Source organism: Argiope bruennichi, chromosome 8, assembly GCF_947563725.1.
Source record: "Argiope bruennichi chromosome 8, qqArgBrue1.1, whole genome shotgun sequence".
Taxonomy (NCBI): Eukaryota; Metazoa; Arthropoda; class Arachnida; order Araneae; family Araneidae; genus Argiope; species Argiope bruennichi.
This window is the reverse complement of record NC_079158.1, coordinates 17,000,715-17,027,410: the sequence shown is the minus strand read 5'-3', so window position 1 is coordinate 17,027,410 and position 26,696 is coordinate 17,000,715. Positions and strand designations below refer to the sequence as shown.

The following is a 26,696-nucleotide window of genomic DNA, read 5'->3' as shown; positions in this document are numbered from 1 at the left end:
AACTTACACTTGAACAGTCTTCTTCCAAAAGGATTTTGCACAAAACTTGACAGGAATCTATAAATTTAGTGTAAAAACAGTACACCAAATTTTATCCGTCTCTCTCAAAGCGTTCTGAGCTATTTTTGTCATAGACAGATATTCTCCAAAAATGTGTTTTTAGAATTCAGGGAGGTATGAAATGCGGCGATTCATCAAAATCTCGAATTCGAATTGTTTTGACGATTATAAAACTTTTCTATATTTCATATGCGAGAAAGTAAAAACACAACGACTGTTTTTATATTGGTATATTGGTCTTTATACAAGAATTATATCAAATTTTGGACAAAATTCTTCTGCAAAATGTCTGTTTGAGCCCAAAATAAATGAACTCTATAATCGATCATTATAACAAGTTCGATGAATAGAATTGGTAAATGGTTTTGATTCCTTAACTGCATATATGTGTCAAATTTTCTACTAAATGCTTCAACGGTTGACTGTCTATTAAATTGGTTAATCTGTACTTTGTATGTATGCGAATACTCTATCAAAAATACCATTGTCTAGAAAAATAAATTTGATTTGTGATCTTTAAATCAACATTGTAAATTTTTTTAAAAATTTTAATCCAATCAGTTAATTCAAAAATTCTAAATTGCTTATTTACTTGATTCTCTTACTATAAGATGAATTTGAATATAAAAGCATCGTTTTGCTTTGAATTCTAGAAATTAGTGGCACTTCCCTGGGTTATCCAATTCGCAAGTATTTTTGAAACACGGAAATATAGTTTTCATAAGTTCATCGAATATTTTTGTATTCAAAATGAAGTCCAAAAAGGAAAAAAAATTAAGAAGTGTGTTATGTAGCATTGAATTTCCACTGCTTCTTATTAATGCAATAAAATTTCGTCCATAATTTAATAATGTGATATTTGAGCTATTTTAATTTAAATTTGCTTTTTTACTTCATCATCATTTAACGCTTCCATTTTTTTTCCAGTTGTCTTATTTATATTTGCATCTGGTTTAGAGTAAATGTTATTTACAGGCGTGTTTTTATAATAATTTTAGAATAAAAATGGGGTGAGGAACGGAAAAATTAGAGAAATTTTTGGAGCTGTGTCATGTAGCATCCGATTTTTAATTACTTTTTGCAAACACAGGAAAAACTTTTCCATAGCATGATAATGTCTGACATATTTTACAGCCATAGTTTTTTCACAAATTTGATACCTCAATTTTTTAAACCATATATTATTTTATAAACTTGATACCTGAGTTGTTTTAAAACGATATTTTGCTGTGTCGAAAACTGATATCGATACGGAAGGACAAAGTCTCAGAGCATGCGCCATCTCCGATCGATAGTAAACAATGGTCGTCGGAATGGCGACCCTACCCATTCCGATCTTCCAGGATGCTTGAAAATCTCTCGCCTTCTCCAGGAAACTTCATGAGCTGATGAACGATTTACTAACCTAGACAAAATAAATCACACCTTGACATGGAATCCGCAACTTTAACGCTAATGCTTGCAAGTAAGTTTCTTTTTGGTGCATGCACTCGCATTTTGTGGTCCGTAAAGCGCATCATCATTATTTGTTGCATTTTTTAGGATAAAAATAGCTCATATCTTGAATTTTAGAGGTCGAAACGATTCATTTAAAAAAATAAAATATTGGATTTTTATTGCTCAATCGATTTGTATAACAAAAGTAACTAGGATGTCTTGCAAAAATTTATTGCAACCAGCAACTGAATGCGTATAAAGAGATATTTCTGAAATTTTATTTTTTGTGAAATGTTTTTAATGCGTTTCAAATCAAAGTTGGGTTAAGCAATTAAATATTTGTGGGAAAAAATCTTGATGTTCTTTCAAGGAAAGAACTTAAATTTAAAAAGTCTTAAAGACTCATTTTTGGGTAAATTGGAGGTATTTTTTTACGAATTCAAACGATTTTTATATAAAAAAAAAAGACCGTTCTCAGAAAAGGTGTATTAAATTTCTTTACTGAATGAGTAAAATGTTGATATTTCTGTAAGTAATTCCTGTGATAATTTCTTTTTATAAATTTTTAGCAAAGAACTGCATTTAAAAATAAAAGTTTAGGAAGACATTTAACATTAAATTTAATTTCAATAACTTTAATTTAAATTTCTTACTTTAGCACTATTTTAAAGTAAAAAATGTGCCGAATATACCACTCCGTGGAACAATTATTTCTTTGTAAATCAACATAACGTAAGAACTGAAAACAAATAAAAAGAAACATGAAAGAAATAAAACTGCATTTCATAAAGTAATTAGTTTTTTTGTTGTTGTATTTTGAAGATAAAGGGCAGTACTGGTTTTTATAGTTACTTTGTTATGTACTAAACATAAAGTTCTGAAATCAAATATCCTAAACAAATATTATGATTAAATAAATGCAAAGTTTTTATATTAAGTACTACAGAGTCAAATGTTTAAAATATCTCGTAATTGAATGCGATTTCTTGATACTCATAGCAAAAATTTTCCCACCAGATTTTAAGAATCAAAGGATCTGAAAATGTGTACTCACATAAATTGATTTCAATTAAGCTGTTGTTAAATTCATTACTTTTCTCGAAAGAAATTATTCAGAATGTTACTGTGCAAATCGATGAAATGAAATCTCTAAAAAAATGCTGTAAATTGAAATAACTTACCCTACTAACCTACTAAGTTCCTGAAACAAACAATAATGGCTTCAGCGATCCCATCGCATAGAAAAGGCATTTAACGACAGACTTTTTGTACCGCTTACAAATTTTAATCAGCACATTTGTTTCTAAATGTTGCTTCAATAAATGCTTCTGTTAATCAACTTAAGTGATTCCAATAGCCCACTCGTTATGCAAAAACTATTTATTTTGCTTAATTCATCATATAACTCTATTTCAGAATCATTTTCATATTTAAATTTTATGATATAATTTAATAATATAATTTTGCTAAGTTGCACCAGAAATTTGGATAAAAATGGGACAAATTTACCGATTTAGAATTTAGCCATTTTCACCAATTCTTTTAAACATTTCTCAAATTGGGAATTTTCTGTGTTTGTTTCATAATATTACAGAATCCAAGACGCATTAGGGTCTGGTAGGAAAATCGCAGGTATCAAAATTATGATGATAGTATGCTAAAATTTCCTGTCTCTCTTACGTTTGATAAGAAATTGACCGGTAGAGAAGCATTCGAAAGTTAGAATATTTCTGGAAGAATCATTGAGAATGAAAAGCTAGCTTTATTAAAAACCAGACTTTATTGAAAAGTGGTGAGTAAAATGAGTTCTTGGGACAAGTGCCTATTAGCGCAGACATGCTTTTTGTGAAAGATTGATTTCTCAGATGCTTTGTGTTCCATTCAATTCTACGAGCACAAGATAGTTCTTTTCCAAGCACCCCTACGACAAATCAGATTTTTTTTTGGAGAGGGGCATGACCACAAACCTAGTTGTGCATTTTTTTTTTAATTCCACATTGCATGAGCATGAAGAAATGGAAGAAATGTTGAAGATCAACATAACCCAGAACATTGATTGCATGATTCTTCAAAGCTAAAACTTGGAATGTTTGTTGAGGAAAAATTCTTGGAAGAGTAGAGTATCAAGAGTTTTGTATAATAAATTCCCTTAATTGTATGGAGACGTGGAATTTCTGGTGTCAAAACTTTGTACGAATGACAGAAGTAAAACCTTTTGCTTTCCAAAGGCACATGATGAAGTTTACTGAATGTGCAAAATATCCTGCACGTAATTTATCTTTCTTCGAATGAAAACTGTAAGCATTTTTTTTAGATTTTAAGGTTTTTAAAATTTTAAAAATTTCTATTTTTATATTTTGATTATCTTGGTACATATATCTTAACAGTAAAGTGATAATACTAATATGCAAAGAGTTTAAACAATTTAAAAGTCTTTTTGTATTATATGTTTGGATAATTCCGATTGGTTTTAACAGAGCTGGTGAAGTTGCTCTTTTTCCAAGATAATTTCGCCAATGTTGCTTTATTTATGTATTATAATATATAAAATTGTCCTATTTACATGGATTGATGGATTATAATGATATTTACATTTCTTTATACATTGCTAGTTTACAAGTAGTTGAAAGAAAAAGAAAAAGAAAAAAAGATTAAAATCGTTTTAGTTAAAGTTACTATAAATTGCTTTTTTTTTTTTGTTCAAATGCACGCTTGTACAAACTACCATGCAAACAGAAATGCGATTGAAATTTTAAAGAAACAAAACTAGCTTTTTTAACATTTAATCTTATTATTTCATGAATATCTAAAAAGTAATTGCAGATACCAATGTTCTTTCATAAAATGCAATGATTAAATTAACAGGATAATTAATAGTTGCTCTTTGCAAATGTGAATCTTCTCAAAGATAAATAAATAAACAAAAGATCTATTTTGTTTATTTATATATTTATTTATCTTTGTTAAATCAAAAATAATAAAGCAAGACATAGGCTTTTTTCGTCTTTGTTTATACTAATATTTTATAATAACTTCTTTGATTTTAATCACTAAAATAGATAGCCTCCATTTTTTTATTTGTATGGAAACGAGAAAATAACAAAAATAATTCTTCATTTCGCCTAAACTGGGTTCTTAAATCAAACTTTAAAGAAAGGAACAAATACAAAGACTGTTTAGTTTGGGAATTAAAAAAATAAGATTTATATGAAAAAAATTCTTATTTATTGCTTAAAAAAATTTATATGAGATTCTTTACATTAACTCTTTATTTGGTAACATTCCATTCTTTTTAAATTCAAACAATAAGCGCTTTTATCATAAAATGGGTTTTGTGTCCGTGGAATGCGTTTGGACTTTTTGACCCGGAGTCCAATTTTTTAAAAATGCTAACTCAATTGAGATCCAGCATTTTATCTCTAGAATTCATTTATTCATAGAAGTCTTATTAGCTATTTCTTTCCATGAAGTGGAAGTGTTGCCTTCTTTCAAACTGTCGAGATACTCTGTCGTTACTACTACTCTCTACTGCAATTTACTACGTTTAGAAGATTTCCATTAGTATTATAAAATTAAATTATTGTCTTCATGTTCAATTTTGAATATTGTTAGATTAAATCTTGCAAAAATAATTCTATTATTGGTCAACCTAATTTTCCAATAATATCTATATTACAAACATTTCATTTTTACTTCCTCTTGTATGAAGTGTAAAGAAAAATGTAAAGTTCACTGCAATCATCGGAAAATTCGAACTTGAGCTTTTGACGAATCTCCACGCTTTAAATCACGAAAACCATATTTTTGTAATTCAGTCTAACTATGACAAAAATAACTCAAAAACGATTGGAACTAGACGAATAAAATTTGATATACAGTTTGTAGATTTCAATTTGTAAATTTTTTTCATTTCAGTTTGCAAATTTGTAGATTTTAATCAAATTTTGAGCAAAATCCAACAAGGTACAATCTATCTGTTGGTTTGTACTTCAGAAGCATGTAAACACGATAACTCAAAAATGCAATGATCTATATATATATGAAATTTGGTATGGGAATTTTTTGGCTACAACTATCGTTCTGTATCAAATTTTTGTTTCAATCGGTTCAAAAAAACGCATCTAAAGCACAAATTATATTTTCGAATACTATTAATTGCATGCCAGGGATTAATCGCCAAAAGACTAGCCAAACAACGCACGATAATTTAGTAAAAATGTTAAATTCACATTAAAGATTAATATTTCATAACTATTATACGCCAAAGTTATGCAAGGCGTTTTCTGGGATAATATCTTTATTAGAGAGTATGCGAGAAAGTTTGGGAAAACCACTCCCGACAAGTTTAGGTAATATTTTAAGTTGAAAATGTAAAAATTTCTGACAGATATTTAGAGATTTTGAAATGTGGAGTTATAAATTATCAATTTTGAAATGTGATCATGAGAGATGATTAAAAAGTATTCAAACACAAAATCAATTTATCTTTGTAGTGTTCAATTTCTTTCTTTTCATTTTCAGTTATTTTAATGGTGCTTAAGTTATGTAGCAGTCAATCTGCAGCCAAAGAAATTGCTCCGGTAAGTGGATATTCTTTAAATATTGTTTTAATCTATTCGTTTCTGTACAATGCCACATAAAAACATTTCTAAACCTTTATGCAATAATTTTTACAAGCTTACTTTGTTTTTAAAAATCATAATTGTAATAAAATAGACATTTTCAGAAAGATACAATTCGGTTTTAACGGCGACCAAAAAGGACCAAGAAAAAATTTCGCTAAATTATAAAAATATACTTAAGTACATTATTATTTATTATGAAAAATTTTGAACGTGCAAATCGCAAGCTATATAGTTTGACGATTAAAATCGCCAAATTGGAGAAATTTTTTTCTTGGTGCTTTTTGATCGCCGTTAAAACTGACAAGTACCTTTAGAAAAATACAAATGGAAAAAAGTAGATCTAATCTTTTAAAATTCTGAGAAAAGTGTTTTGGATTTGAGATTAATTAAATTTTACAAATATTTTTAAAATATAGAAAGGGATGAAGCAAATAATTTATTTAAAGCTTTTCCTATGAAACCTTTTTTCGATGTTTTTCTTATTTTTAAGAATCTGATTTTTTTAAATATTTTTTTTTTTTTTTTTACAATATTTCGAACACCATTGTCTCGACTTTCAATGAATGTCTGTTCGCCAAAATTGAATTTTTATTACGGATTTTTCGCCAAACGTAGTACTGACAATTTTTTATTGCAATCCTGAAAGTTGTGTGTTATATAACTTGTAGCAATCGATGACTGACTTTTGGCGAAGTTTTTGAAAGGGTACCACGGTTTTGTTGCGCTTAGCGAAAACGGAAAATAACTTTAAGTCTTGTGCAATCATTTCCTGAAAACATAGTGTTGGGATGTAAAAATCTTCCCTTCTGGAAGAAAATTTATAGTGAACTGAAGTATGAAGTCCGACTTGATCTTATCTCGTAAATTCTTTTATCATCTCTTTCTCGCCAATAAGAAAATATTTTGAACTCTATCAGTCAATTAAAAAATGAAGCCAACCACTCAAATAAATATGGTTAATATTATGCAATATGCAGTGAGAGAGGCCTTTCAAGCTTTGGAAACTTTTGCCACAAATATGGGTCTTATCATCAGCGAAGGTAAAACCAAATTTATGGACTATAAATCACAGTATTCTCTGTGTATTAACGGTCATACCTTCGAAAAAGTCGATCATTAATTACATTAATAAACTCAAAGCAGAAACTGATAACAGAATAAAAAAAGGCTAATAAATGTTTCTTTGGACTGAAAAAGCAAATAAGATCCAAGTTAATCAGTCGAAAAACTAAATTAAGAATTTATAGGACTCTTATTATGTCTGCTCTGCTCTACGCAATTGAAACTTGGACACTTAGTATTTTCTGAACATGTTCGGGAGAAAGATCCTTAAAATTATCTTTGACTCAATACTAGAGAGAGAATGTTGGCGAACAATTTTGAATTATACAAACTCTATAGGCAACCACAGATAACACTGGTTAGCTGGAGCAACAGGCTAAGATGGCTCGACCATATCTGAAAACACCCTGAAAACGGCGCCCTCAAAATATCCACTTTTAAAAATCCTATGGGATCCCGGGCTAGAGGAGTATCTTCAAATAGATAGCTGGATGGTGTGGAAAGAGACCTGAGTGTTCTGAGGACAAGGATATGGAAATAAGTTGAGGGGTATAGAAAGCGCTGGAAAGTGCGCGTGGTTGAGGCAGCCAAGGTCTGCAAGGGGCAGTTGTGCTCATGAAGTAGAAGATTATCATGCAACAAATCATTTATGAAAGTCATAAATAATAATAAAAAGGAAAGAATTTAGCACAGATAAAACAATTTTAAAAGGGCATTCTATTAGTGCATTTTAATGTAGAATTTTTATATTTTATTATTATTATTATTATTTACTTTTAAGCTTTTAAATGTTCTTTATTATAAATAGGAATCTTTGTAATCAATTTTCATAATCAGAACGATTTCATACTGAAGCAAAATTTAATTAAGTTAAAGATCAACTGACAATTAAGTTCTGAAAGTATTAAAATTGCGTATTTTCATAGATAACATTCAAATGTACAAAATTTCGAAATTCAGAGAATAAGAGAAAAATCGATTTTAGAAACAAGTTCAAGATAAACAAAACTGTGTAAAAATGGTTCTCTTATTTCATTCAGTTGAGAAAGGCATTTGAAAAGAACAATACCCTTGTTACTATTAATGTGTCTCTACCATTGTATTATAATTAATTCAAATAAATAGAAACATCGTTTTAATTCTTGGTCTGTTCCATGGTAAGAATTTCAGCGTTTAGCGATCGTAAAGATCTGTAATTTTTCATTTCTTGATAAACTTTTAATCGTCCAGTGATTATTTTATTTTGAAGCAGAATTCATAAGCATTCTCTTTCTGAATGCTGATTTAAGAATATGTGGAAGTAAATCCGAGATTTATCAGATGACTCCCCCAAGAATGTCAGAAAGAGATATTGCCTGGTCCTTTGCCTCATTTTTTTTTTTTTTTTTGTCTGTTGAAGATATTTTATTCGTCACTGCATTATATTTGCTATATAACTGAACTTCTGGTTCAAAAGTTCTTGCATCCAAACATGATAACATATTTTTATATTTTTGTGATTTACGGTGCAATGAATTAACTTGTGCATTTTAGAGAATTTGCAACAAGTTATTTTTTCAACAAAATACATTTTAAATTGTTTCACAATTGTCTTGCAGTCACAATAAACAAAATAAGGCAACATCACAATATAACTTTCTTTTTTTATGATATTCGAATGAAGTTACTCGGCATGTTCAATATTAGAATTAGTGAATTGGAAATTTTGCAAAAAGCTCACCAAGCATTTTTGCTTTATAGCTCAGTATAGTCCTAATACATTTACTATTTATCATGGCAAACTAGACTTTAAACTATAGTAATCTATGTCATTATGAATTCTGCAATAAACTAGCTTTAAAAAAAGGCTTTTAAACTATGTTTCTCAACTAGCTAAATGATGCATGCAACAAATGAAATATGTAAGCAGCAGACATTAATTTCCTTTTTTGGTATTTTCATCCATTTTCTCAGTATGATCAGAATTTGTGACTTAGGAACTTAAATGAACCATCATTTCAAAATCTGAAATGTGCCTTCATAATCAGCAGAAAAATTTTTTACAATGTAAACAAACAGTTCACACTGCTGTCAAATCTCAAAAGAAGTAATCATGTCATATCACAAATTCAGTGTATCGAAAGTCAGCTAGACAGAGATGAAAATGACACAGAGAACGATCCCATGCATCATTTTGTGCTTAGATAATTTTTTTTTTAATATTTCATTACTTTTTTTCATTTACAGACGCAAGCGAACCCACCAATAACCGAACATTTTCTAGCTCCAACAGATGGTATGTGCATTTTCTAATTCTATAAAAAGTTTGATAAACAAATGCATGTATTAACTCTGTCCATTCATTCATATTTATATTTTATCATTTTCAATCAATTTTGTACAGTTAAATTTCATTAATTATTGCATCTATGTTATTCTTTGCATTTTTAAATCGAAAGGGAGAAGCTTTAGTGAAAAATAATTACAAGATTAATAATTACATAAATTTAATAAGAAATTAAGTGAATAATTAATATTTTAAAATCCTTTTCCTCTATTCCTTCTACCGATTTATAGATTTACCAAACTTTAATGATCAGTAAAGAAATTTAATATAGGATTATATTTAAAAAAAATTAGTTTAATCATAAATTTACGGTTTTCAGGAGATAATATTTATGAGAGCAACAAAAAATGTTATGATTCATCATTTGATAATAAAAAAATAAATGACAAATAATTCTGCAATAGATCAAGTCATAAATCTAATCATCTATTGATAATGCGGTATTTCTGATGCATTTCATATTAATTAATCTTGCTCGACTCCGATTTAAAAATAATAATCAAGAAATATTTTGTAACAGGATAAATTATTAACACCGTTTTATTGATTCTGTTTTGTCCTTTCATAAAAAATAGACCAATTATTTATGTTGTTTTTGTATTTTATAACAATGTAATTAATACTAATTTTTATTTTATTATTTCGCCTATACTTACATTTTTACATTATCTGACACTTTTCTACTTTGAGTGGCGTCCTTTTCATAGGCTGGGGTTCTTTTTTTAATTGGAATACAAACTCGAACTATTTATTCTGTATTTCGTTATTGCGCTTTTAGATTGATTTTTTATTTGCAAAAATAAACTAATTTATGCTTCCTCGTTGCACATGAATTATACCTCATCAATTTAGGTTTGGAATTCCTGCCATATGGCCGAATAACGTGTTGTAAGATTTTGGGTGGCATGTTCGTTAATTTTTATAGTGAATTTATAACATCACATGAACTGATTTCAGAAAATTGTTTTTAAATATTACTATTTATTAAAAATATATTTTATTTGATTACCTGCATCAAATCTATAAATATTATAGTTCTGTCGAAAATAATTTATTTATATAAGATTAAAAAAATCGTTTTCTTTATTGTGAAATAACTTTTATTCGTAGAGAAATAAGCAAATAATTACTTATAAAGAAATTGTTCTTCTCTTATAAACTGCAGAAATTCTAAAAGTTTCCAAAATTATCACAGTATGATATCCCATTATATAATAATATTCATATCATAGTAACTACAATAAAATGTATTATTTACATCTTAAAAATAATCATTGATGCATGAGAATAAAGATTCTTAAATGATGCATGATTGTCAAAAATATAAATAAAAACTAAGCAAAAGCTTTAGGGTAAAGAATATCACGATGCGCCAAATACCATTCGAAAACCTTGAAAAAGGAAAAAAATAAAATTGATCAATCATTTATATACACATAACCAAGTAAAGTCATTAACAGCGTGGTGCGAAAGTACTTTATGGGACACTCTAATATATGTAAAGTAGCAATGGTAATTTATAAATGTGAACGTCTTTACAATTCCTATTTGTGTGCAATATTTTATACCTTAATGCAATCATCTTAAGTTTTTAGCTTGACATTTTCGATAATTAATTTAGGAGCATTGTTTCATTTAGCAACTCTTTAAAAGATTTCGTAACTTACTAGCATCATTCATTTAATTTTGCTTTGTAAAACAGAAAAAAAAGCGTGTGAAAAATCAGAGCACCCCACCAGTGGTATGCATAAAATAATAATGGAATTTTTTTTTTTATCAAACTTGATAGATTTTATTATTAACAAGCCGCGTCTGCGCCAACATTATTTGTCCAATATGTATGTAAAAAAGAACACTATACATCTATTTTTACATCGTAGAGTCTTCAAATCTTGATAATCAAACTCTAAAAAAGTTATCTTCAACCTTAATAATTAATTAATTACAACTCTAAAGCTTTGGACAAACAATGTTTTCAGTCTCACATTTTTGATGCATATGCTGGGATCTCGGCAATCAGAACCTCAAAAATTCGACGTGTTGAAAAAGCTGCACATCTTTTTTAAGTTCCCGAAAAATATTTTCTTAAAAATTGAAGTAAAAATAACAATTCAGAATCAAACACAAAACTAATATTTATTTCTAACTTTTAAAAATCATTTGAAGTAGTATTCATGAGTGACTGCAACACCTTAAATAGTAAAAATGAATAGTTTCCATATGAAATAAAAACCAATGAAATCGTTGCGGTGAAAGTATCTGAAGACTCTGTAGAATTCCCTCCCCCCTCGTACAGAATTTATATTGAAGTAGTGTTTTTGAGATTTCTCTCGAAAATAAACCAGAGAGAATGAGTGACCATTGATGACAAATCTAGATATTATTTGAAGCACAAATTTTCAAAATCGGAGCAGTTATTGTGGGTGGGCATCTCGTTCACTGATTTTTCCTAATTGTTTTAAATATATCGATAAATAATACCACCAATTGATAGGTGGATTGCTTAACTACGACGTGCAGCTCACGATTGAAACGCAGACAAAAATTATTTGGCTAAAAACATACTTCTAAATAGCAATCAAAAAGCATGCTTTGGGGATGTTCGATGATCTTGAACGAACTCATGACGTCAGACTACAGCAGCGGTTCTTAAACTGTAGTTCGCGCACTCCTGAAGGTCCTCAACACCTTTCTATGGGGTTCGCGTTCTCTCATTTAATGTTAAGATTTCCCTCTTTTACAGACTGTGGAAAAATCGAAAGATGTGCCATTCTAGACTAAATCACTAAATTCCCTCCCCCCCCCCCCCCTAATTAAAAAAACTCTAGTAGAACATGTATTTCGATCAAGAACATTAATTCAGGTTTTTTTTTCCACTGTTTTCGTAACCTACAACGTAATATTTCCAATAAATAGTAGAAGCGCATGTACAAAGATTAAGAACTGAATTCATAGCTAGCCGATACGATAATGATTGCATCCATCTCGATTTCCTAAACGAATTGAACCTACTTGCCACCTCTAGCCTTTGGTATATCTAACTCAAGCCAATGAAACCGGACACCTACGCTCACAATTATTTATTGATTTCAAATTAGTATTTTGTAATAATTTTAATTAGTTGTTTACTGTTTTCTTAAAGGGAAAAAAAGAAGTGTTAAAAAAGTCTGTCTAAATAGCAGAGGCCGTCTTAGAATTATTAAGGAATTTTTAAATCGCTCAGCCATGTGCTGGGAGTCAGGGAGGGGTGTTCAAACTCTTGAGGATATGCGATGTTAGGTGGTACATAAAGGGTGACGCGGTTGCCCTACAGAGTGTAAGACATAAAAAAACGTCGCCTGAGAGGCGCTCTTATCCTTACGATTATTTATCGATTTACTGACGATTATCTGCTATGCAGATGATGGTTTATTTTTTCCCCCTTCATTTAAGTCCACTTTAATATGCTTCTTCAGTTTATCATCAATATGATAAGCCAAATCAGCAAGTGGAGTAATTCATCTGGAAACCCTATGCATAGTAATGTTTACCTAGTCAATAGCCCTGAATTTTTAAGTTGGCGATTTGGCAATGTTAGTATTCTTGGCGATATTAAGGCACGTTAAAGTAGATTTCAGCATTTAATTAAAATTTAAATAAATAATGTATGCAACGTAAGCTTTGCATTCTATGGAAAAAAACTAGTAAGAATTCCTATCCACTAATGCCTTATTCATGATTATAGGCTTTGTATTTGTTGAAACAAACGATGTATTATATTTTAAAGTTGAATCCCATATTTTTTAATTTATTTACATGAAATAATACATGAATAGTAATTAAACAATGTAAAACGATGTATTTTTTAAAAACATATTGAGCATAAAAATTTTAAAAATTGTATTCGGGTATTATAAATAAATTGTTCCTCGAATAAATCAATGTTATTCTTTTCTCATTTTTACTATATTTAATTATAGATGTGCTATCCAGAGATGTAGCTCCAGATTTCACTTATGCCGTCTGGGATTCTAATGGCAAAATTTGCATCCTTGCAAAATTTTCAACGTCGTTTAAAATCACTTATCCCAGTATAGGAGGAGAGGAGGTAAATGAGAACTTGAAATGCTTTTTTTCTTTGTGAATTGGAGTCATGCTATGATTTTATTGCAAAGCAAGACGTTATTAAATATTGGAGCACAATTTTTATACGACCACATAATTTTTATATACATAGTTCATTGTGGAACAAATATTAACATCCTTCTGAAGGAAAATTTTTTCTCTTTAATCTAAAAAGAATTCAAAATAAACGCACTGAATGAAATCAAATAAATTAGATGAATTTTATTTGAGTGATGAAAATTGTTAATGGTTTTCGATTTAATATTTGAACTCCGACTTAAAAATAATATCCGTTCGCCAAAGGTGAATTTTGTGAGATCTCTTGACAAATCTAATAAACCTGTACAACTTTTACTGCAACCCTAAAAGCCATTTATTTTCATTTTTATAGCTATACAAGATGGCGGATTTTAAACAAATTTTTGAACTTTTGGCTTGATTTTGTCTTGCTTAACATTAATCTTGTCTTACAAATGTTTGCTTACATGTAAGGTTAGGTCTAATAGGTATAGATTGATTAGCCTTCCGAGATATGTCTTCACTACAGACTTTATTTTCAGATTGATATGATTTATTAGCTTTTGAGATATATAGTTTCTAATTATTTTATCTCTAATAGTCCAAATAATATTTTCTCCTAGGAGAAAGTTACAGATTTTGTTCAGAAAAAATATCAATCGTTACCACCAGCAAAAGAAAAATTAATCTCTCTTGTTACTTGTACATTAACTGCACATTTTATTATTAAACGCATGGCATTGCGAACAGTAGTTACGAAAGATCCCATTAGCATGCTATTTTTAACGATTAATCGTTGGTATATGGTTAATACATAAGTACCTTCTTTGTTTCTATCACAATTTACCTCAGTGTTTTAAATATATAAGCATTACAAAAAATCGGATAATTTTCGTTTATCTAGATGGAAGTTCTTACCAAGGTTGAAAAATAATTTGGCACGAATTGTCTCTTTTCTGCGAAAAGCAAAAGTGGTTACCAATTGAACAGTTTCACAGTAAAAGTTCGAGAGTTCATAATGTGCCATTTTTCTTATGCAACAGTAATTTGTCACGTCATAGAGTAAATTTAATTCACGTAATATACTCCCATTTCGAGCCAAAACTTCAGAAATTTTTGGAGGATGTTTGAAGACATTTTGGAGTTCCTTAGATTAAAAAAGGATGTACATGAAGAGCGAATGCCAGCTGGCAGTGATTATTAGATGACATGAGCAGTTTCATTCGCCATGTGGTTGTATATAATATGAAGTGATTTCATTGCAGAATATCATTGGGAATGCTAATCCAAAAGCAAACAGAAATATCTACAGTTTTGCTATTCTGAACTGAAAAGAAAGGCAATGTCTGAATAAGCGATAAATTCATTAAATGTACAAAATTTGATTAATTAAACACGATAATTTACAATATTCTTTTGGCTAAATCCTTTTTGTCTTGATACTGTAATTGCAGCATATCTCCGTGAATGTCCCGGAAGATGCTAAAGTGAAAGGACGTTGTGGAACTTTTGATCGAGAACCTCTTCTTGAGCTCTCCTGGAGTGGATTCCGTCTTTTCATGGCTTTCACAGTTGTAAGCATCTAATTGTTCAATTTATACAGTTTCAAATTGTTATCAATGAATCCAAATATTTGTTTTAAATTTAATTTGTTGGTTTTAAATAACGATAGGAATTACTTTATGCCCAGCTTAAATTAATTCTGGAATCTAACTACAATGTATTCTGCAGAACTTATGAAGTTGTTTTAGCCTTGTTTACATTAAGATAGCAATATTGGCTGTTAGAATATTGTATAACTATAAGAATGTTAATAACTGTCAATCTCACTTATCACATGGATGGGTTTAATTTCATTTTTCAACTGCTCATATTTCTCTCTCAACGTAAGAGCAGCCAAATGGCAAAATTATAGTATCAGAATACCAAATATTGTTGCATAGGCGAATAAGATTAAAGTGCTTCCTTGATGATCAACTTGCAAAATTGATCGAATAGAATGGATGCCTCGAAATGTTATTATCGTGGCTTTATCTTAAATTACAAGACGATTATCTTGTTTCACCTCGACCGCTCCTCTTTAAAATAACATATCAAACTAGAAGCTGTGTTTTATATTGTTACGAACCTGTGATTTTGCTTCCTATCACGAATAGTGTCAATGTAAGAAAGACCGTTTTACGATAAGCCCTGTGGTTGCTGATCGGATGCCGCGTCAATGATCTCAGAGCTTGGCGACCATTTCGCGACTTGACGGTGACTGTGGAGAAAAAATGGATAATGCTGGAAACTTCGAGAATTTTCACGATCCAATCAATAGGAACTGAGATACACCATGATTGGACAAGAAGGTTCTCGGCCCACCTCCTGGGAACTATAAAATGCCAGCACTTTCAAACTGCAAGTAGTAGTGAATTGAATCGTGATCGGAAGGGGAGTCGTAAACAATTAACGAGTCTTTGAGAGGATAGCGAAGCAATGGCGGAGTGTCAGCGTTGTGTGGAGCGAGTGCTGAATTGCTGTGTGCTGAGTCCTGTTGTCTACTGGGAAAGCGGCGTCGTGTCGCGTGTGTAGTAGCCAGTTGTGAGAAGTAATGAGTCGGCAGCTAAAGCGAGGAGACAGTGAGAAGTTCAGCCGTTGGAGAGACCGTAGAACGAAGCTCCGAGAATCCCCTCTCCTGCTGGATTCTGTCTGGCCGCTTTGTGTTCTGTGGTAGATTGCTACTTGCGGGCTAATGTCTGTTGTGTGCTGTTCTGTGTATGTCTTGGCTGTAAATATTTGTCGTCTGTTTTTTCCTGTAAATAAACGTCGCCGTTGTTTTCTACTAAAGCCTACTGATTGTGTTTTCACACCATACACCCACTATAAAGCGAGCCCGCCGGTGAAATCCGTAACAATATGCAAATTAACTACTTGAATATCTTAGTTCAGTTTAGCCGTGAATTTATTGAGCACGGTTAAAACTATAGCAGATGTGATTTTGCAGGAAAGTGATGAAAGCTCTCGCTTGAATAGCACTAAAGTTTTTAAAATTATGGCCGTGTCTCTTGAAATATCTATTTTTAGTTGTTGATTTTTTACTAATTCTATATGTATATTAGTGACATCTCAACGGTTTTACTATATTTGTTTCACCTTTGTTTATACATAAATATTTTTCTCAAAACCTTCTCGAATCGCGTCTTTTTGTAACAAAATTTTTTCCTGAGCTAATTACAAAAATGCTCAGGAAACTTTAGCCATATCGTGAAGTTCCTCGTTTAATGGTATCTCTTGGTTTCTTTTACATTGGCAATGTCAGTAATTTTGGATATATATAATACTCTGATCTTTTGACAAAGCCGATAGAGGTCAAAAGTTTTCATCGATTTTGAATAAAAACAATATATATATACTATATATTTATATAACTTCTTTTTCGCCCTCATTGGTTATCAGTGACAGAGCAAGGATAATTTTTTCCTTCATGGAATATATTCCTATATTTTTCTCTCAGTGATCATCAATGACAGAACAAGTGAAATTGTTCCTCGATGGTGTAGGTATCCTGCTTTTTCACCCTCTGTGGTCATCAATGACAAAACAAGGGTAAACTGTTACTTGATGGAGTTCTTTATTTTTTTCATCTTCTTGTCATATTTAGCCCCCTAGTATTCCTTGGTGTTCTCTGAGACTGCACATGGGTGCATATGCAACTTCACTTCCTTCCTCCCGTAAGTCTGCCACTGAACTGAATGATCAGTAAAATTTATGATGGTACATGATAACACGAAATTTATTAGGATATTTTTAAATTTTATCAAATATTTTTGTTTAATTAATTTTAATCGGATATTTATGGTTTTCTTTGACATAAGCACTGCTAAAAATATTACGTATTAGTATGTATAGGATGACAGTATCCAATTTTAAAGTTGGCATATACACGAAATCAGAGGGAATGAAAAGGGAAGATTTTAATAAATAATACGCTAAAAGCCAGAGATCTGAACAAGTACTTTGCTTCAAACTAAATGGAGAATTTAGAAAATATTGTTGCTCATTGTTTTCTTCCTCTATTATTTTTTTTTCTATCCTTGTTGGTTAATTGTGAATTCTTCTCCTTACCCGGAATCTTTCTTCGTGGTTACATATTAACAAGATGGGTTTCATTAATCTTCCAAAAGCAGGTTAAATCACTTTGCGTTTTAATCAAATCTTTTTCTAGAACACATTTTCTGTGAAAATGGTTTGAAAAATAAGAGAACTAATTACTCCTTAATTCTTTTATACAATGCTTGTTTATCTGAACTCTGAACATATAAAATTCTATTATTACTGAAATACGGTTGGAACTACTTAATTCTTTTATACAATGCCCATTTATCTGAATTGCTGAACGCTTTTATACAAATTCTATTCTTGCTCAAATACTTTGTGAACTACTTATTTCTTTTATACAATACTCGTTTAAATATATCTCAGTGAATGTTCTTATAAAATTTCTTGCTCAAATACGTTGTATACTATTTTGTACAAATTATTTTGCCATCTCGAGTAATCCTCAGAAATTTTTTATTACTCTTGAATACTTTTTTTTTCCTTTCTTCAGTTTTCGGTCAATTTCAATTTCCCCCTCTCTCTTTCTAAATTGAAACTCACAGTGAGATTCGTTTATTATTGAAAATCTTAGAACGAAACCCACCATTGAAATATTTCTGATTCTTAAAAGATCCTTTTTCCATTCCAGGTAAATCCAAAGGAAAATCAGGACACATGGGAACTGCTATCCATGGAGTTGCTGTACGATACAACGAATCCTCTGTTCGATGGGGCAACAAATGGTAAGACGAAAGAAATTCGATATTAATAGCTATGGAGGTGTCACTTTTCCTGTGAAATAACATGCACAAATAATAACAATCCAATCATTTTTATTTACATAAATAATGAATTAAATAGGCTCACTAAGAAAGAGGAAAACAGGAACACATACGCATTCCTTTCAATGATACCTAAGATTCCCTTTCCTAAATCGGCATGTGACTAAGAATTCCTATCAGAATCTCTGAGTGAAATTGTTAAATTGAAAATTTTCTGTCTCCTTTCTTTTGCTTTCAAGTGCGTACAGTCATGTTTCGCTTTTCGTTCCTTCGTACAAATTATAGTCTCCGTGGTGAAATAAATTCACATTTATTTCAAAAGTGTGTTCTTTCGATTATGCATCCATCAAAATTATGCTACACATAGAAATTTTATTTTTAAAAACTTATACACAAACGTTCTTGTAATTTGAAGTGCAATATCATTTTCGATTAATTTTAATTTGGATTAACTTTTATTTTTAGTAGAATATTGAATTGAAATCTATATTATAAGAATGTATCGCGTGTAAGATTTATATGTGATTAGTGAGCTTAGGGAATAATGAGAGAACATATAGTAAAAATTGTACAAATCTCATTAAATTTGAATACAGGAGGATTTTACTGAATAAATTTTATTGGTCTTCTCTTATCACCTCCTAAGTTCATTGATTTTCCCTCCTTTTCAAATACTTAAATTTAATCTTCTATTGAAAATATTAAATTTCAATTAATCTAAATTAAAATTAAAATTACGAAAACATTAGCCAGCAGAAGTGGTCTCCCATAAGTTTTCTAGCTCACTGTATGATACTATCATTTCCTTTATCAGAGGGTGGGTGACTCCCTTTCCTCCGCAAGGAAATAGTGGACTTCCGGTATGGCCTAGAACGCCACGAGTGCTCAGAATTTTATTATAAAGGAATAGGAGACCAGGGTGTGAGAAGATGAAACCAAAAGTGGCGTGTGCTCTTTTCCGACATCACTAAAATGGCAGCTAATGAGCGTTTATTACATCACAGTACGGTTAAGAAAACCGAGCATGCATTCTGGATGCCTTTTTTTGAACAATTTAGACCAAAATTTGAGTACTCTCTACAAGAATTACAGTGTTAGTGACAAGATTACCTGCCGAATTTAATTTATATAAATTGCTGCTTTTTTTAAAAACTTTTTTGTATGCACAATATGTAGAAAATTTGTAATCGACAAAAAATTCAAATTCGATATTTTAATGAATATCCCCATTTTAGATCTCTCTGAATTCGAAAAACAAACTTTTGAAATATGTCTGTCTGTCTACCTGTCAGTGACAAGGATATCTTAAAAATGCTTCTGAGTTAGATGAATGAAATTTGGCATACGATTTTTACACCAAATTTGTAGATTCCTATCCAATTTAGAGCAAAATTCCTTCGGAAGAATGTCTGTCTGATTGTTCAAATATAAGTTATAACAATAACTACAAAACGAGGAGAGCTGGACGAATAAAATTCGCTATACAGATTTAACATCTATTGAAAAAAAAACATGATAAAATTTTGTACCAAATCTATCAAGGGGTTAACCATCTATAGATCTTTACTTTCAGAAATATGTAACTACGACAACTCAAAAAGACAATGACTAAAATATATCAAATTTGGAGTGGAATTTTTTTTAATTACAAGTGTAATTTTCTTGTCAAATTTTTGTTTCGGTCGGTTGGAAAAAACGTGTCTAAAACATAAATTTAATTTTAAGATATAATTAACCGAATACCAAGGATTTATTGCCTAAAAACTCAACGAGGATCAAATTATAGATACTGAATTCACACCAAAGGTTATATTTTTTAAACTATTGCACGCAAATACCATGTAAGGCGCTCTCCTTGATAAACCTTTATTAGAAAGTGTGCGAGAAAGTTTTAAGAAGATCTCGCCTACTGGTTTGAATTTATAAAATTTTTAAATAACAAAGGAGAAAGAAATCCTGTAGAGCACAAGCAATTTTAAAGAACTTCCTGTTAAAAAGTATTTGTAGCTTTCCAACAAAAAATTCCAGTAGAAAGGTCAAACGAGACTAAGGAACAAATATATATGGCTTATGAGAGAATACACCATCAACAATTTAATGTCTTTATTTATTGTCATAGCAAGCTTTTAACGGTAACTGCGGCAGCTTGGATTGGAACAGAACCGGCCTTCTCTATGAAGAGGCCCGGGTGCAAGAAACCAATTAAGGCCCTACATTTGTTGCAAAGTCGAAAAAAAAAAATACAAGTACAAACACAAATTACTATTTCATGTGTTATTTAATACGTGATATTGTTTTTTCTCTTATTTATTTCAGGAAAATTACAATTTTTTTGCAATTTGAGGCTTAGTATAAAAAATGCATTTAAGCCTTAGGCACACATGCTTGCACGGAGACAATTCTTTATTAATTTTATTTTGTCGATAGAGCGCTCAGCATTTATTATAGTAACTGGCAATGTAAAGAACAGTTTTAACATAGTTAATACATTTAGAAACACGTCGTTATAATTATTAATTAGTATATATTGCAATATGTGTTGAGTGTTATTTACATTCTTTTCATTCAAAATCAAATCCCGTTGCAAGACAATTATTAGGATTAGGTTTTCATCTTCATCGTTATTATAAAATGTTACAAAGTTTTGGGAACATTTTTGTAATTCATGTTTTTCTAAAGTTTTTATATCAGTGATTAATATGAAGTACTTTTAAATTTATCTTCTATTATATAATAACAGTATCAATTACAGAGATAAAAAATAACATCTAAATTCCTCAATCGGCTTTTTTATAATTTCTTCTTCCGCTGTTTAGAAATATAATTTTTCTTTTTTTTCGAATTCATTTTTCGGGAAAATGTCCTGAAAGATTCAAATTACGTGCTATCGCTTTTGCTTCGTCTAAAAATGTGTTAAATTTTGTTCTTAAATTTGTTTTCTTTATTTCAGTTTTTATTTTATTGATTAAATTAAAAGCGCAGTCGAGAACAATGGTTTTGACTTGAAATAGTCTATTAATAGTGCTAATTTTGGACAATATTGTAAGCCATACTATTAGACATAAAATAAATGCCATTTCTTGTATTGAAACCAATAGATTTTTAGCTTCGGATACCGCTGTATTATTGCAATTTCCTTTAAATTTCCGTTTCATGTTGCTATCGTTGTTTTATGCCTGCCCACTATAATCCATAATATCTGAACCAAGCTTACTTAATATTTCTAATAGCGATTTTTCTAGTTCTTCTCCAGTCACATCAGTTACTTCAATAAACCCTATAAATGGCTCATCTATTCTTAATATTTTCTCTTCAAAATTTGCCTGCCTAATAAAGCCTGGAGTTTGTTTTTTATGAGAAATATCAGAAGTAATCCATTTGGATACTGTAATACGTGGCTACTTTTATATCCTCCTTAATTTTGTTAAGAACTACATTTCCTAACGTAGGAATAATTTATTCTTGTGGTATATGTGCTAAATCATGTACAATCCAATTTTTGGATTTTTTTTTATTTACATGCTCCATACGCACAGTGTCGCATTTACTCAAATCCTGTCGATACTGCTACGTTCAGTGGTGGCGGGGTGGTCGGCTGTACGCAAGAAGAAGTGTCGCATTTACTTAATAATTCGATAAACTTAAAAAATTTGCCTGTGTTCTTATTATTTCAGTGTTTCCTCGAAGTGGAATATTATCACTTGCTAAAAATAGAATCACATCTACAATTCTTTGAAATAGTAATTTAAGTCATTCCATGTCCTTATTTATATTAACATGATTTGTTTTATCAATAGTCGAACATAAATTGAGTCGTTTCAGTCACTCTTTTCAAGATAAATTAAGTGACAGATAGAAAGCTCATGATCTTGAATTACATTTAATAACGTTCTTTAGTTATTATAGATACCTATAAATCTTGTAGATTTTTCATTTCCTCTGGAAAATATTGGACAGCAAAAACAAAATACTGAATCTTGCGTCTTTGAATAAATCAGTCAGCTGCGAAGTTGCATTTCACCAATTGGCACTTTTTAAAAAAAGTAGTAATTGGTGGAAAATGATCTACCGCAAAATCAGCACTCTCAGCAAAACCTTCTTTGTGTTGACAGGTCTGTATTTAACGCAAAACATTTTAAACTTATCAGTCATAATGCTTGGTCATAAACCTGAATCACTTGTATACATTTGATCACATTTGTTATTGTTATTATTTTCTGATTCAATCATATTTGTATAAACATATGGTTCTTCAAAGATTTTACACAGTTTCTACACTTTCATTGCAAGATTTTGTAGTTTGCGGAACTTTCTTTGCCAGTTGAAGCTTGGATTGTAACTTCTGAAGACCAAGCTATGCCATTATCAGATTTACTTCGTTGACCAGAAAACAAATCTACTCATAACTTTTTGAAATATAGCTTTCCTTCTTTTTTCTTTTCTGCTAATTTTCTTTTTTGAAATTGAGTCTTGACACCTAGAAGGATACTTCCTTGGTACGGACATGATTAGATTTAACAATATTAAACATTTTACAGTATGAATTACCAAAGTAATATGTGAAATTTAATTAAGTAGGTGAGGTAAATGACCGTAATTTATGCTTATAATATGTTGCACACTTGCACTAAAATATAATATATCTGTAAACTTCGTATATTTCAAAATCCACCGATTTTTCAAGCTAAATGTCTTTCTCTTTTCTTTCCATCCCTCTATTACTGTTCATAACTTTATTTTAGTTCTTGATCATGTTGGGGGCCCTTAATCTCGGGGCCCTGGTGCATAGCATCCGTCTCACCCCCTAGATGGCCGGCCCTGGATTGGAATGGTAGTTCGATAGATTCAAATAGATTCTTGGGTGAATGCAAACAATTTCGATTTCAGAGAAGTAGTAAGTTTTTTCTTCCGGTAAATGAATTTGCTTGCATATCTACAATTATAGTTATCCAAATTTGGACGATACATTAAAAAAGTAACTTAAAGAGAAAGAAAGTACCTTTTAGTTTATGTTGAGAATCCTTGTTTCAAGCATTATTTATAAAATTCCATCTTTTGTCTGTAATCTAATTTTCAGAAGATTAAATGGCGATGAAGATTCTGGCGATTCGTTAACCATAAGAGGGATTACATTTTTCATCTGATTTAAAGCTTTTCGCGTTGACTTTACTTATTTGTTTCAGTGGGAAAAAAGACAGTACGTACGCTGGAGGACGGCCTCTTCAAGACCCAGTACGGGAAATCGTATTTCTGTCCTTCGCCCGACGTCATTCCCATGTACGGTTCGGACAAAGAGAAAGTGGTATTGGCCAGAATGAAAGATGTGCACTTGCAAGTGTACGACGTGCAAATGGGAAAGTTCTCTCCCTGTGAGTACATTACGATTTCGTTCCATTTCCCACTTGTTTTTCACTAGCAACTATTGTAGTAAACCCATCCTTTACCTTTCAGTTCAAAGGTGTAGCCTCGTTAGAATAGGTGGGCTGCCTGAACCCTTTGCACAGGATGAGACAGTTCCTATTGCTGTGGGGAGTACTCTAGCCGTCATGGCTGTGTTAGTGGTGATCGGATATGCGCTCTGGAGGAACTTGGCCACCAGGAAAACAGATTACGATTATATGGAATAATAAATGATCTTCTCCATAATATAGTGGAGTAAGTAACTGTATGTTCCTGCTAATAGATAAAATTCCTTTATTCTAATAGAATTCTATATATAGAATTCCATAGGTTATATATATAGAATTCTATAGACTAGAAGTTCAATCTATATGCTAGCGGCAAAATTTGAAATATGGCATTTTATAGAATATATTCATACTTTGTCTAAATACGTCAAGCAATCAATAAAAGTGCCAAGATATTCTATAAAATGCCACAGTTTCCTAGATTGCTGGTAGCATATACTTTTCTTTTTTCAAATAATGGGTGCCCATAATAAAACGATCTTATTTAGAAATCGCGTACAAAGAAAATTATTGTTCAAAAGCTTATAAAATTTTGTGTAGGACATAATGAAGAGAATAATAAAGTTGGCTCAAAATTTCGCCGTCAGAAAGCGCTCTGTTCAACATGAGGCCATCATTTTCAACTACCATCTGAAATAGTAACACAGCATGCTCCACATTTCATTGCTTCCTAAATAGTTTATTATTCCTTCATTAAAAGACCTTTCTTAAATTAGTTTTGAATGATAAAGATACTTGTTTCCGCATAAAAAGATGGCCCACATAACAAATGCAGTTTAAAAAATAATAAAGACACCTACTTAACGATGCAATCTTTTTTTTTTTCTTTCTTTCTTCATACTCGAATAAATGGTAATTACAATTATTTTTAAGAATATTTATAGCATTGGGAACTAATTTGAGGAGTACTGGGAAAACAACAAGCCATTGATGAATTCCATGGTTGCAAATTGATGTTAAAGGTTATGCAATTATATATTAACTACCGTGAGAGATCTTTTATATGTTAATATTTATGTCTTCTTTTTCTTCCTTATAACTGTTTCTACATTATAAATATCTTTTTAAAAGGTATGTTATTAAATTTGTGATTAAATTACCTTTAAAATGATGCACAACTTTCCACAACTATATATAGATGGCATTTTATTTCTGATATAACAGATATGTGATAATTTTATGAATTTATCTATCTACTTAAAAATGATCTTTTCACCCATTTTCAGAGCCATGAAGCAATTTCGACATGGCAAAAAAGACACTCATTACAGATAAGGAAACTGGTCATCTTTTCTCTGTTTACAAGATACATCCACTTCTGCAACTCGAATGTGTGAAACTAGAATTTCTAGTCAATGTTTCTTAGAACGTTCTTTCATAGAGCAAAGACTGCCTTATTTGTATACTGTACATTTATTCGTGTTTTTCTGAATGTTATATATGTATCGCGTGGCGACATCTGTGGACGAATATGCTATCGAAACTCTTTACAAATTTAAAGAGTTTTCCTTCTCACACAAAATGTGCTTTCAGTAGATAGAGATGTCCCATTTTTTATAACCAATTAAAAATGACTTAATTCGGCTAGTTACGTAATTAGAATGAAGTACTTAAAAGAATTGTTTTTTAATATTTAGCAATATATCAAAAGTGAGAGAAAATTTAAACTTATTTTATTATCATAAGAAATTATTTCACTAAAGCTGCACGTACGATTTTATTAATGACAATTATTAATGCACAATCTTTTTTTATGTAAAATCTTTATTTGTAAAAAAAATCAGAACAATCAATCTCTAAACAAACATTTTAGCATGTGTTTTAATTTTGTTTCTACGTTCAGAGTTATAAGATTCTATTTTTTTTTATTTTAATGAAATTTATACAGAAAAATAGAGATTAGAATATGAAAAATATAGAGTATTATTTAGCTATACATTGTCAGAGAGATTTGAAAGATAGCCTAAATATAAAGGGAAAAAAATTCATCATATTTCGCAATTGTATATTAAAAAAGATATTAAATATGAGAAAATAGAACAACCTTGGATATTTTCAAGCAAATTTAAGTTTTTTTTTTTTTAAATCCGATTTCTTTTCTCTCCCTTTTCCATTATAAATACAATATTCTATGGATGAGGTAAATTTCTGAAATATAGTTTATTTAAAATGCCAAAGTGACTAAATGAAAATATCTTTGTTCATTTTAGGGCAATGCAAAAGACATGTAAAACAACATTTCTGACTTGCTTGGTTATCAAATTCCTTAAATATCAAATATTTTTAAAAAATTAAAATCTTCTTATAATTAAAATAATATTTGCAAAGAAATGAGCAATGTATAGATATTTTCTACACAGATCATGTCAAAGATTTTTAAAAAATTTGATCGTAAGTGCCCTTCATAACTTATGATTTGAAATATCAAATATTAAAATAAGAATTTTGAACAGAAATAGAAGTTATTGCACAAATTATGTTTAAATTAGAAATACTAACTGAAGCTACTTTTACATGAAACTAAGATTGATAAATCAATTAAGTCAAAAATTAAACTAATCCATCATCATGAAATACATCTCAATCCAAATTCAAAGGACTGTGCAAAATTCCGCAATATTTGTTCAATCATATTTGAATTTGACAAAAAGAAATCAATGCATGAAAGGTTGTGAAAGGAAATTCATTATTAAGCTAGAGCGTTATTGATTTATTTCAAGAGTATCTTAAGAAT

At 30.3% G+C, this 26,696-nt stretch overlaps 1 protein-coding gene across 1 annotated transcript; it reads left to right on the top strand.

Annotated features, from left to right (window-relative positions):
- The first annotated feature begins 1,362 nt into the window (after positions 1–1,362).
- Positions 1,363–25,698, top strand: LOC129981568 (lysosome-associated membrane glycoprotein 5-like). The gene is made up of 9 exons (XM_056092464.1): positions 1,363–1,525; positions 6,019–6,077; positions 9,411–9,459; positions 13,470–13,597; positions 15,087–15,206; positions 18,362–18,455; positions 23,678–23,863; positions 23,946–24,149; positions 25,189–25,698. The coding sequence occupies exons 1-8, from the start codon at positions 1,492–1,494 to the stop codon at positions 24,119–24,121; spliced, it is 846 nt and encodes a 281-aa protein (XP_055948439.1). The 5' UTR covers positions 1,363–1,491; the 3' UTR covers positions 24,122–24,149; positions 25,189–25,698.
- The last annotated feature ends 998 nt before the right edge of the window (positions 25,699–26,696 follow it).